This window comes from Camponotus vicinus, unplaced genomic scaffold (assembly GCF_025532165.1).
Source record: "Camponotus vicinus isolate PSW18456_S1 unplaced genomic scaffold, iyCamVici1.0 SCAF_4, whole genome shotgun sequence".
Lineage (NCBI taxonomy): Eukaryota > Metazoa > Arthropoda > Insecta > Hymenoptera > Formicidae > Camponotus > Camponotus vicinus.
In genome coordinates this window covers 10,846,230-10,860,109 of record NW_028141976.1, presented here as the reverse complement: position 1 = coordinate 10,860,109, position 13,880 = coordinate 10,846,230, and the positions used below count along the sequence as shown (strand labels likewise).

The 13,880-nt window shown below is 34.9% G+C and overlaps 1 protein-coding gene across 3 annotated transcripts in view; it reads right to left on the bottom strand.

Moving 5' to 3' along the window:
- Nucleotides 1-13,880, bottom strand: part of LOC145970019 (neo-calmodulin) — a 62,141-nt gene that overhangs the window by 30,115 nt on the left and 18,146 nt on the right. For 2 of the 3 annotated variants that reach the window (XM_083096390.1, XM_083096391.1), the window contains exon 1: nucleotides 2,657-3,770. The exons of the other annotated variant lie outside the window; for it this stretch is intronic. In XM_083096390.1, coding sequence (XP_082952516.1) covers nucleotides 2,657-2,743 — 87 coding nt within the window. In that variant the 5' untranslated portion in view covers nucleotides 2,744-3,770. Of the gene's footprint in view, nucleotides 1-2,656; nucleotides 3,771-13,880 lie in introns of those variants that run through there. 3 annotated transcript variants of the gene reach the window in all.

Below are 13,880 nucleotides of genomic sequence, written 5' to 3'. Positions count from 1 at the left end.
TAGCATTCAATTACTTGTACTTGATTTATAAAGTTAGTACATATATATCGACTGCATCTGCGTAATATCGTACAAAGATTTATCATGTTAACTATCATCGGACACAGAGTTGCTTTTAAAGTAACTCTGTTTGACTTACTTGACGATAGACGGTCTCTCTGTCTCTCGCGCGCAGTCTATCTATCATGAGGGAAAAAGAGCGACCGTGAAATCGGGAAGCTGTCACGTCGGCGAGTCGTGACGGGTTTACCGAGCAAAGTGTGATGCATCGATCGGACCTCACTTTTGTTATTTCGGCAGAAACTGTTTCCTTTCTGACATACCCGGCTTGGCTTACGTCGCGTGTTAAATCGAGATCGACTACTACTTGTTAACGCGGAACCTACTTTACGTTCGCTCCACAACGGTGTCATTTCATGGTCTTGAACGAGAGAAAGCTCGATTCGTTCACTGCATTCATTTAATGACTCAATTCTCGTATTTCTCATGATATTAACCCATGAAAATATGTCAATCAATTTCATCCCATCTGCCGGATTGAATCCATAAATTGTAGAATCAAGAGAGAGCATTTTGTTTAAATTAAAATACACTACTGCTAAGTCTAATATTTGCGTTAATCGAAATCAGAATTGACAATCAGAAAATTGTTTTTTCTATTCATGAGTTAATTCTGATTTTTTCATAAAATAAAAATCATAAGAATACATTATAACTGAGATTAATGCATATTTACTCTTATTATTGAATAAGATGGATTTAAATTGCTTTTTTGTAACAAGATATTATATTTTCAAACATTCATTTATATGTGTAAATTGAAAATAAAAAGAGAGCGAAGTATATATAAAATGTTTATAAAAATGTAATTTATATAATTTATATCGTTATAATAGGAAATAATTTCTTTTTATTTCAGCGCGACGCTTGAAATGAAATATTAAATCCCAAAAATTTTTTTTGGCAATAATGTGCGGATACATGAAATAATGGAAACGTGAGCGAGCGCGTATCGGAAAAACGTCTCAAATGTTGACAGAACAAGTTATGCAATTTTGATGAACTTTTGAAATAGTGTGCGTGCGTGTATATATGCTGTGTGAAACTTAGGTCGATATCGTTGTATTATCGGTCGTTTGAAAAACTTTCTTCCTCTCCTTTATTGCGCACGAGTTATTAATTATGCGTACACGTGCGAAATATGAGTTACGCGTATTTATACTTAATTTTCTATTCAACTAATTAGCTTGTAATAAGTTGATGAACTTATCTGGCCAGCATAACGTTATCAATGTATACGTGTGAAAACGAAGAATTGGAGCACATTTTATTTCTGTTTTTTTATCTTCCGTTCCCTCTGTCGGGATTCTTCGATGATATTGATCGTTATAAAAAAAACATCAACTTATCAAGATTATAATCTACAAATATCTGTGTTATTTGCATCTGCGTTTGTTTCATATATACATATATAGAATCGTTGTACAAATATTTTAACTAGGTTTTTTCTTGTTGCACTTTGAATAATTTTTTTGATTATAATTAAAATAATATTTTCAAAATTCTTACATAGAACGTGCTTGTTGTAACTGTACATTGTCAGTCATTTCCTTAAAATATTTTGTGTAACTTCTTCAACACAAGTTTAATTAAGCATTAATTGAGTTATAAATACATATGTGTAAAAAATAGTTTTTTTTCTAAATAATACTAATTTTCTAATAACAATTTATTTCATAAAACGATATTAAACGTACGTAGTTTATCTTTTCCGATCATAATTTGTAACAGTTAAAAATACTTTACATGAAAGAATTCGCGAAATAACTCCCTTTTATGCACGGTGGCTTAATACGTTATTAAAACTGCGTATAATTTTTCCAAGCAATTAAAGAGATTACATTTATTATATTCATTATGCCTTGTATAGTACTGTAGTTTTTAACCAGAAAATATGTACGCGACAATTCATAATTAATTCCACGCGCGTAATTTCGTCATATAAGAAGCCCCGTTAAACGCTTAATAAAGTACGCCTGCGATAAGTTTCACTGTCTATATCTCATGCCTATCGTTTCGCGAAATTAATTGCCCTATAAAAACACGCCGACACTCGTTTACTTTACGTCTCGCGTGATCCGCGTGCGATATCAACCACCCATTGTTGGCGATATTATGCATTCACCGACGTCGTTTCCCCTCACGTATGTGTTTCAAGGGGAGCTGTCGTCGTAATTCAAGCATATAATTCCAGCCTAACAATTTATGATAATGATGTTAATATTATTTCAATTTGGGCGTATCGATGTTACGATATTGTTCGCACTCTCTTTTCTTTCTCTTCTCATAAATAATTCATACTAATTCATTTCTTTGGTTTTATTCTATTTGTATTTTTTTAAAATAAAAAGAATAACTCTTTCGAGAGACGACTAGCCTCTAGATTGACAATCCGATCGCAATGTCAATCAAATCGACTTTCTGTCGATATCTGCGCGATAAAAATCATTAAAATTCGATTAAAACTTCCCTCGGCGCGTGAATCGCAAAATGAGAGATAAATATCTGCGGCCGCCCTTTGATCGAAGGGAACTCGACACGCGTGAATAATGACGAAAAGTTCACTTTGACGTGCATAATCGTGCGCAATTTTTACCTTGCTCCGGTTTCGCGGTGCGAAGTCTTCCTTGCTGGCTTTCCTGCGCTTGTCCTTGAGGATCATCCTCGCCGCGGCGAACGCCATCTTGTCGTCGATGTACCTTTTTCGGCGATCCTCGTGAAATAGGCGAACAACTCGTCCAACGATTTAACAATTAACGAGCCTTTCGAACACAACAGTGTAAACAGGATCACCGATCCGACAGTGTATAACGATATTCCCTTTATTGCTGCTATTGCTTGTCAATCAACACGCCTCTGCGCGCTTATTTATAGTTGTGTATGCGTATCTCGCAATATTTACAAGTGTTTGCTTCGTATGTATATATTTGTGCGCTCGTATATATACTTGTGTATACGGGGGATAATTTATATACGCGGAGGCTACCAATGTGCTATACGCGCACTATTCCTTTTATCGCGACCTTTATCGTTATCGTTTAATCGCCTATCGTATCGTCATCGCCGTCCTATTGTTACCCTCGTTCTCGTTCTCGTAGCCTTGTCTCTCGACCCGGATCTATTCCCTTCAACGTTATTCTCTCTCTCTCTCTTTCTCTCTCTAGACTCTCCGTCGACTTCAGCTTCCGGTATCTCTCGTCGAAACGAAGAGATCCTTTCGAGGTCGATCGATACGAGGAGGACGAAGCGAGACGCGCGTCGTTCAACACTATCGTTTTCGCTTCTTCTTTTTTTCCTCTCAAGCGTTTGGATGCGAGCGCAGCCAATAATCGCGACGCATCGTCACGGAAGTTGGCAGGTCTGGCGGGTATCGTTCTCACTTCATCGCGACGGCGACCGGCCGACCGGAAGCGGGGGGCCGGCGAGGGTGCCGGCGTCACGTTCCTGCCGGCGGCGCTTCTTTTCGGGTTTGCTGCTCGGTGGCGGGATCTCGCGAAAGCTCGTCGGGAACATTTGCCCCGCCGTGACGTGGTGTGATTACGCGCCCCTTGATCGATGACACACCGCCGTTCCTTATCGTGCGCACCCCACTCGCGTGTTTGCACAGGGTGGTTCGACGATGCCTTCTTTATGGATCCTCGTCGATTCCGGCGATTAGCGAGCGATGCTTCTCTGCGTCGGATTCGGCTATCCTAATTACGATCATCGATCTAGAAAGAAAGAGAGAAGGGAGAATGGTGGTCTCGTGGCCTCGTTTTCGCCGAGATCTACGCTCTACACACGCGAGACTCGCATGATGGGTCGCGTTAGAGGCAGCTCGTTTCCCGTAGAGGAGTCGATAAGTCGATGAGAGCGGAAGAAGCGTTTAAAGGGTACCGTATTTTTAGCACGATACTGGGATAGAGCGGATCAAAAGGGGTGACCTTCGATGATTGATCTTTCCGCTTGATTTTTCGTCCCGTTCTTAACGTAAATGTATGAGAATTCGAAAATTCAAACGTATACAGACGTGAAGATTGAAGTTTCGAAATGGGTATAGCATAAAAAATTTGCAAAAATTGAGCGGAGATTAAAAGAGGCGAAAGATGAAGTATGAGATTTGATCGAACCCTGACACATCACAATAGACAAGATTATACCTTTTTGCGCGCGAAGGAATGTATAAAATATTCTATTAACGCCGTGCGTTGCCAGCATTTTAATGCATATACCGTGAAATTTCGCATTCATACAACGCGATTTGCAAAATGGTTACTCCATCAAGAGTTTTGCTATCATCGTTGTTGTTTCGTGCGCCGTATATATCGGCAAGCAGAGAAAGAGTAACACGTCCCTCTTTCAAAAAAGAGAGAAAATCTTGAGGGCCCACGTGCGCTTCGCACGTTCGCAATTCTTTAATATAATGTAATATAAATTCGTAATACAAGCTAAGACCCACGATAAATAAATAAACAATATATAAATAAATATTTGGGAAATATGAAAAATTTTTTTATTTTAAAATAAGGATTTGTTTTATTATAAATTTATATTACATCATATTATTGAGTTGTGATTTAATTTTTTTTCTTTAATATTTTAGCGTGTCATGATGGTCTTTGTCGTTCATTGTCGATCAGATCAGTTATATAGACTAGTTTAGTCACGAGTTTTGGACAATTTTTGTAAGGAAAGGAGGGAAAAACTGGGATAAACTTTGATTATTTTTTTTTAATGAAGGGGGAGAATGCGCGATATATCTTGTGTCTTGAGAATAACTTGGAAAATAGCAGAAAAAGATGACAAAATCAACATTAATCTTTTAAATACTCTTGTTTCTCGGCAATTAAGAACCTACTTTCTTGGCTCCACTTGGTTAATTTACCTATTAAGAATTTAATTTATGCATTTTTCCCTCATTTACATGCATTGGTTTTTATCTCTTTTCTCTCATAGGAGTTCCTTGAAATTTAAAAACTCTTTTTCCCTGGAATTTTTCTCTAAATTGTATAATATAATTAGCAATAATAGAGTGCGCAAAATAACAAAATATCTTTCTTAGTAATAAAATTTATGTTAATTAAAGGCAAATCTTGGAACAAGATATCGATCGAGCGAATTTTTTTTAATAAAATAAAATTAAATTAAAAATTAAATTTGAAAGATAAAGCTTATAAGATTTCACTGTTTAAAGCTTTCGGGACAGCGAATGATGGATGGACGTCGAGATAAAATTCAGAGAAAGAGAGAGCAGAGTAACAAGCTGAATTGCGTATCCGTGGATTTCTGATGCGCGCGGATTCGTGGAAACTGGAACTTCAAACATAATTGAATTCCATCAATTATCGTGTGATGTGCGCAAATATGTATATAAATTTTCCTAAATGGAATTGTAGCTATTATAGTAAAAAAAGAGATAAGACACAGAGAAATTCTACCAAGTATTTTCAAATCTGAAAGTATCGCTACCGTAACATGATACGAGAATATCGAACATAGATGGACGAGGAATCGTTTTATATGTCCCCCCGTTGTGAAGGAGCTTCATTGTCATTCTTGCAAATCGAAAACGTTCAATTTCTCGTGCTCTTCCACTCATCTTCGGTATAGCGGGAACTTGGCGTATACGAGTAGTATTGATCATTCCCAGGCTGCAGCCCCTTCTTCCCACTTTACCCCCTCCTCCCCATTTTCCTAGCGTTCTCCGACCATCATTCCGCGTCCTCCGACCTCCGATCTCTGACCTCCGACCTCTGTATCTAAACCTAACCTCCTATAGGCTGCATCTGTCCTTGCCCCCGGGCATCAGGCATCGCGATACGATTTGATACATATTTTTCGAATATCTGTATCTTTCCATGTCAAGATACAATTTTATATATATATATATATATATATATAATTTATTTAAATATTGAAAATCTCTCAAAACACTGATTTAGAAATCAAAATATTTTATACAATAATAATATGTACAATAAAATAATATGTACAAATAATGTAATTCTTTTGTCATTGTTCAATTGTGCAATTATTCATTTAAAAGTTGATGACACAGTTATTATAAACATATTTATTCTATAAATAAACCGATAATATTTTAAGAAGATTAATAAATGGAAAATTTTCGACGAGAATCTATATCAATAATACAGCTTCGAACAAGTAAACTTTTTTCCCAATGGACAGACAGACACATAGGACACATACCGGAAGTTTACTACATTAAATTTGCACCTGTTGCCGCTAATAAACTATCTTGACATTTATTGTTAGACGCATTCGACGATACATGACGTTGCTGATCAGCTGATTACAATTCAACTTTACGATTAGAGACGCGACATGCCGATTTTTACTGATAATTGAATGTACGAAAATGAAGATTCGCGTTCGAATGTACGAAAATACGTGTACGTATATAACGCACACGAATGCGCGCGCACAATTATCCAGGTTCACGTCCTACTTACGATATCGAACTGCACAAGAGTTGGCCGCAAAACGTTTCTGCCATTGACCGTTCACTGGCGCTTACAATTATAATATAATTACACTCTAATATTATGATAATATTCTTTTATTCCAAATTAGATTTTAAATCACGAGAACTATTTAAATTTATTAAATTTTATCATGTCATGTGATGTATGTAAATAAGTTGAAATAACGGATATACTATATGATATAATAATTCACATAATATTTTAAAAAATTGCATAAAATTAATGTTACTCGGAAATCAAGCAAAATTTTTTAGACACGTGCATATGTATAACATTCGTTTATGTATTTATATTAAATATTGCATTAATATTAATTATCAGTGGAAAAATAAAATAAGTTGAGAACGTTAGTATCACTCGCCATTTTAAATGAAAATCATATTCATTAATAAATAGGTATTGATTTTTATTAAATTCGAAATATATATATCTATCGCTTATTAAAAAAATTCCAAATATTTTTGAATCAATCCGCGATATCACTTAATATATGTATATTCCACACAACACGTGTAAAACACTGATAAGCTTTTCACGAATACATGCGAATATTTGCGAGATCGATCGAAAATTGAGTAAAACTGCGGGCTTCAAATCCGCGATACAGAAAGCAGCATTTTGCCATTTATCAGTTTCAGTTAGTTTCCAGAAAGCGTAGAAATTCTATGCTTTTATTTGCCCTTTGTGAAACGATATCTGTCAACGCGCGGTTTTTTTCCCCGATCATTATTTCGCCATTTATTCGCGCGACGGATGGAGAACGGTGAATGTAAAATTTATCATTCACTTCACGCCGACATCGAGTGTTATATGTTGATTAATTGAACTGTAACAATATTCATATTATCGCCTTCACGTCGAATTATTCCAGCGCTAGTAGGGCTCAGAATGATATTATCGAGATACAAGCAAAAAATTACACAATACATCAATTAAAAAACTAAAGAGAACAATGGAATTTCGATGGCATCAATGAATTGCAAAAAAATGATACAAAAAATGATATATCATTTATCGAGACATACAAGCAAAAGATGATATATTCTGTTAAAAAACAAAAGAGAACAATAAAATCTCGACGGGATCAATATATTGCGAAAAATGCAAAAGAATGTCCAATCATTTATAAACTGCTCGTCGATTTCGAATAATATAGAATTCTTACTCAATTATAAAGTACAATGTTTTTTGAATAAACAAAAGTTTTTTTGAAAAAAACAGATTTGAAATTGTAAAGACAAAAAAATGTTCCATGGATACGATGCAATTATAATTAAATTATCATTAAAATATTGGATTGTAATATATAATTGAATCATTATCTGCATAATTATTATATAATCATTTACATACTTTTCACTTTTTTATTAATATTTTTATTAATAGTAGTTTTTATTAATAAATTTATTAATAATTTTACTTAATAATAAAATTCCCAATATTTTGATTTTGATATTTTGATTTGACTAAAAATACAGTGGTTTGAAAAATTTAATTCATCTAGTATAAAAAAATCTTACTTGTTTTTACTTGTCAAATAATTTAATAATTATAATAATAGATGATAATTGGAATCTCTCGTTATTTGCCATTCATCTCTAAAATTTTCCCGCGAAATACAGGGTTGCGTATAATTTATGCAATTATCGTTGCCGCATGCGACATACATGCAATGTAATTTCGTTGAACGCTCTTTATCGACATGAAAGTTTAAAAGTCGATTTCAAAGTCCCATATTTTGCGTAGTTCTCGAGATTTTTGTAATTTTTATACATTTATATTTTACGCGATGATGTTTTCGAGTACCTACTTGCAATAAAATATAGCAAGTTTCCAATTACGATAATGTAACCACTTTTCATTTTCGTGATATTAATATCTGTAAAATTTATGCTGGAAAACGTTCCAATGTATTGATGTCGTCCTGGCTTTTGAATAAACAAAAAAGCGCGAATCAGAGCTTTTGCTTGTTAAATCTTTCAGGTTCTTTCCTTTCAAAGAAATCTCGTTATACTGGCAATATTTTTAAGACGAAATCAGAGTGTAAAACGTAGGAATTTTAATAATATTAAAATATACGTTTCTTTTTCAAGAGAAATTATATGATCTTACGTAAGATATAATATGAAGTAGATATATATCGTATGCCATATCTTCTTATCGATTATCTTATATTCAGAATAATGATTGACCTATCATTATAATTATTTAGAGAATTACAATGTGTAGTTATATACATAATATGTAATAAAATTGATTTATTAAAAATCTGGATGACGCACACTGTTTTTAACACGTCAATGCGATTGATAGAAATAATATAACACAAAAAAAATTTTGATTGCATTTTTTGTTCATTTGTCTGCTCAATATATATCTTTTTTTTCATTTTTAATATATTTTCATAAAATTTTGTAAAAAGAATGATTCATTATATATTTATTTAAAAAAATATACTTTGATAAATTCTCTCTCGAAAATTTGAGATTTAGCTATATGTGAACAATGTAAGAGGATCATAAATAGGATTTTTTTCATAAAAGTCTTATATGAAAACATCAAACTAAACTTGTCTATATTTGATAAGCCGGCCACTATTCCACGTTGCATCGTACAAATGCAAATTCTGCGGGTGTGTCTTGTTCATGCATGGCAAATCGCGACGGCATTATATTCTGAGTATTTAACATCAGCAATCATCGGTTATAACATCGGTTATAACGTGTGTCGTGAACGCTTTCTCACTTTTCAAACATCTCTATCACAAAACTCGTCATCAAAGAACACTATCTGCTAAAATAAATGAATGCAAAATTATGCACTTGCATCATGTGAATAGCATTTCATTAGATTCCGTAAAAAATATTACACAAAATGTATGTGTATGTGTAATTTCGAAATACATTTAATTGATAACAAAATGTATTCCCAAAGAAAGCTGCATTTTAGCTGCTTGATCTTCAACAATCAAGATTAATTCTCTACGCTAAGAAGATAGCTGAGAAAAGGAAAATTGCGAGCAGCGCATAGTATTTAGAAACCATTGATGAAACGAATGGTGCAGTCTGGGCAAATTATGTATGAGAAGGTTGTTGGTCGAAAATGATATATATACGTTATCTCTTAGATGTCCATTCCCAGGAACAATCAGAGCGAAAAGATGCACGATAGCGCAAGCACATTAAAGGAGAAAGAGCGAATGTCAAAAGGGAAGATAGGAAAGGGGCTCCTCACGAGACAACTCACTGACCACTCGACGAAAATGTCAATGCAACGATCGGCTCGTCCGGCGAAAACGAGCTATCGGTGACATCTAAGAGCACTCGCAAAGGCTTTAGCGAATCGTCCTCTCGCGGGACCAAAGGGATCGACGCGCGATGTAACTTGTGCACGATACCCGCCATTTTTGAGGAGATCACAGAAGCCGCCGGCGAAATTTTCAGCTTGTGTGTATGTGGATAGGTGTGCGTGTGCGTGTGTGCGTATGTGTATATATGTGTGTGTCGCGAAAGCGAAGGTGATCGGGATCGTAAAATCAATCGGCGCGATCGCGGCGAGTCATTATTCCGCGGGCCGATGACGGAGGCCAGTCGAATTACCGTGCGAACTTACGTGCTCGTTGCTGAGCAGATGGCCTGTGACTGACACCCTCGATCCGCCACGCGCCCTCGCGCAGCCAATGCTGCGAATTCCAGGCGGTCGCTCGCGCGCAGGTCCACGCACCCGCACCCGCGTCCTCGCCCCGCGCCCCCCACGCCCACCACACGATGGTCCTTTCCTTCCTTCGTCTTCCGCCGTTTCCCTCGGCATATTCTTTCATTTTTCGATGCTCGACGACGGGAGGAGTCCCGCATCTTCATCCCCTGCTCAGACCTTCCTTCGCGCTTTAAGACCCATTTTCTAATCTCTCGACGTGCGGGAATAAAATAGTGATATAAATACTTAGCTGGAAATATTGGGAGCATTTTAGTCATAACAAAGACATCTTGTAATTCCTGTATATATTAGAATGTGCGTTTTTTTAGTTTTTTTTTCTTTCATATAAAAAATATAAGAAAATCATTATATGACTGGGTACATTTATGAAACTCTTCTTTTAATTTTTTTCTAAAAATAATTTTCTAAAAGAAATTTACATCACTATTCTCTCTTATATATGTAATATTTAAATACAAATCTCTTTTTTCACTTTGATTTTATCTCGAGACCTACTCTCTAAATTTCTTAGAGTGAAAATGCACTCGAAAAATTGAGTGACTGGTCAAGTCACTCTAGTTAGAGTGATTTTTCACTCATAGGAGTGAATTCTTCTCACTTTTTGTTGTAGAGTAAAAAATTCACTCTGCAAAATAGAGTAAATATGTATACTCTATTTTGTAGAGTGAATATTTTCACTCTATGTAGCATTTTCACTCAATATAGAGTGAAAATTTTTACTCATAAAGAGTGAGTAAAGCGCATGTGAAACGCGCATGAGTCCGCCATTAGCAACACTGTCGTATCGTTGTCTCGCAACGTTACCAACTCGTTGCACGTGTACTTGGTATACAAGACATATTAAAGTAACTTCTTAGGAATATATCTTTTTATTTTAACATATTTCGAACGAGTGTAAACATATTTTTTTGTGTGTAACGTTAAATATATTTATATAGCTGTGACAAGAAAAAAAGAGGTTAATCGGCTTTTACACCGATAATGAGATAACATGCTGTGTGCGATGTTCAGCTTCGATTAATTCAAGTAAAAAGCAATGATTGCTTCTCATTTCAACTAATTGAAGCTTCACGTCATATACGTAACGTGTTATCTTATTATTAGTGAAAGACGGCTTAGAATCTCACTTCCTGAGAGTGAATCTGTTCACTCGTAATTGAGTGAAAAATAACTTGACGAAAGTGATGACTCCACTCTGATTGAGTGAATTATTCACTTCGAACCGAGTGACACATTCACTTTACATTCAGAGTTAAACAGTTCACTTTTGTGAAAAGTGAATGTTCACTAATTACGAGTGGCAGTATTTTCACTATCACTTGGAGTGAATATTCACTCGCTTGGAGTTAGATTTCACTCTAAGAAATTTAGAGAGTACTTCTTTGATGTATTGATAATAAGAAGGTATTCTTCGTGATATTTGAACATTTATTTATTACTAGTTTTTCTAATTTTCTTTCTTTCTTCCTACAATTTTTTATGTATTTAAAATTCTTCTTCTAATTATTGTATGCGTGATGAACTCGTAATGAAACTCTTTTTATCATAATGGATCTTTCGTTCATTTTTCGATCTTCCATTTCAGCTCTCCCGGACTGTGCTCTTTTTATCGCAAAATAATCTTTTATTTTTAAGTTGTACAGGAATTTGAATAGATTTATATAAAATTCTATTCAACAAAAATTTCATCTTGTAACGTAACAATGCATCGCGCAAATAATAAACAGACACGAACAACAGCTGATGAAGGCGAACGAGAAGGAGACGATTGTTCAACAAAAATTTAAAAACGCCGAACAAAACACAATGCGCTTTATGTGCGAGGCAAAGCGAGGTAAAGTTCCGAGGAGTTGCTACGGGCTTTTGTGAATTTTCCATTGTTAAGTATCGGCAGGTGTCAAACGAGCTATCGTGGCACGCATTACGTAAATTACTTGCCAGAGTCCCTCCTCGCTTCTATTTATCGTTCCGAACGATAAATTTGCCCCGTCTCTCGTCTATCGAGCGTTCTTGCAAAACCATTTCGCGGTAAATGTCGTCATCGTAAAGCCTCGAAACTCGGCGGTTGAGAAAATTCTGCGAACGCGCGAGAAGAGACGTATCGCACTCTTGACATTTCGCTTCCCACAGCTTGCTTTGTCTCTCGTTGCAACGTAAACCGCTCATTATCGAGCTTTTTCCCTGTTCGTTCCCTCGCTTTGTAAAATCAGCGTTGACAGACAAAGAGACACTTTATACTGATGCCGGCGTCTGTATAAAGTGTCTCCTTTAGTCGCGATTATCACACATACCCACATTATCGGTTTCACATACAAATAATAATAATAATAATATAGTATAGAGTGTATAAATCTGATATTATTCGAATCATCGAGAATGCTAAAAGATTGAAAACAGCGACTCGCGTTTCTAGTTTCGCTTTTGATATGTTTAAAATTTTCTTCCGCTCTTTAATTTTTGTTTACAACAAAAATTCATAACATCTATCATATTTATTGCGGTATTTAAATATTATTGATTTTATTGATACAATTATTTTTTTCGTAAATAATATTTTATAAATTAATATAAGAATTTAAGAATATATTTAAGAAATTTATAATAACTCAATTTACATTTAATATATATAATTCAATTTACATATAATATATATTAATAACGTTTAAATTAATCACGCATCTATTCTAGAAAAAAAGTAAAACTTTAAAAGGATTTAAATTTTTTAATGATAATATATAAAAGTGATATTTTGTGTATATAAAAATGTTTGTAAAAATTAGCAGATTGCATGTAATAACTCTTATTTTTATCGCAAATTGAAATTGTAATCTATAAAAATCTGAGTACCAATGAAAGATGGTTTGATCAGATAGAAAAGTCTTATATAGAAAAGTAGTATAGCATTATATTAGACAGACGCAAGTCTGATTTTATACGTGTCTCACTACTTACTCGGCTTTAAATATACGATCAATATTTATCAACACATCATGTCTGTTTTAAATATTGTATCAATAATAACGATTGTAGCAACGATGATAAATACGATGATAATAACACCGATAACGACGATAAAAATAATGATAACGATGATGATAATAGATTAATAATAATGACGTAATATCTAATTAAACGCGACGTTGTATCTACAAAAAGGTCCCTAACATCATTATCAAATAATTACTTGACGCAATACTTGATACAATTAGCAGGTAAAAATGTAATTTCGTCAAATATCATCTCGTCGAATATCAAGGTTGTTTAAAGGTCGAGGTCGCGATATGTAATTTTAACGAAATGTCATTACCAATCCATAGTCCAACTCATCGATACGTCAACAGTCTGGCAATATGCATAATATATAATCGCATCGCGGGATCGGTGTGTAAGCTTTTAAAGAGAATGAAATTGTCACATACCCACCTGATGTGGTGCTTAAACGAGAAATAGCAAAGAGGCAAGTTGCGCGAGACATGAATGAACATTTCTAAGGACACCGAAGAGAGCGATTTCAGATAGTACACAGATAGACAAGCATAGACGAGACAGGCGAGTGTGGTCCTGAGTAGTACGACATTAACATAATACCGACATATATACCGGGTGACGCGAGCGCGT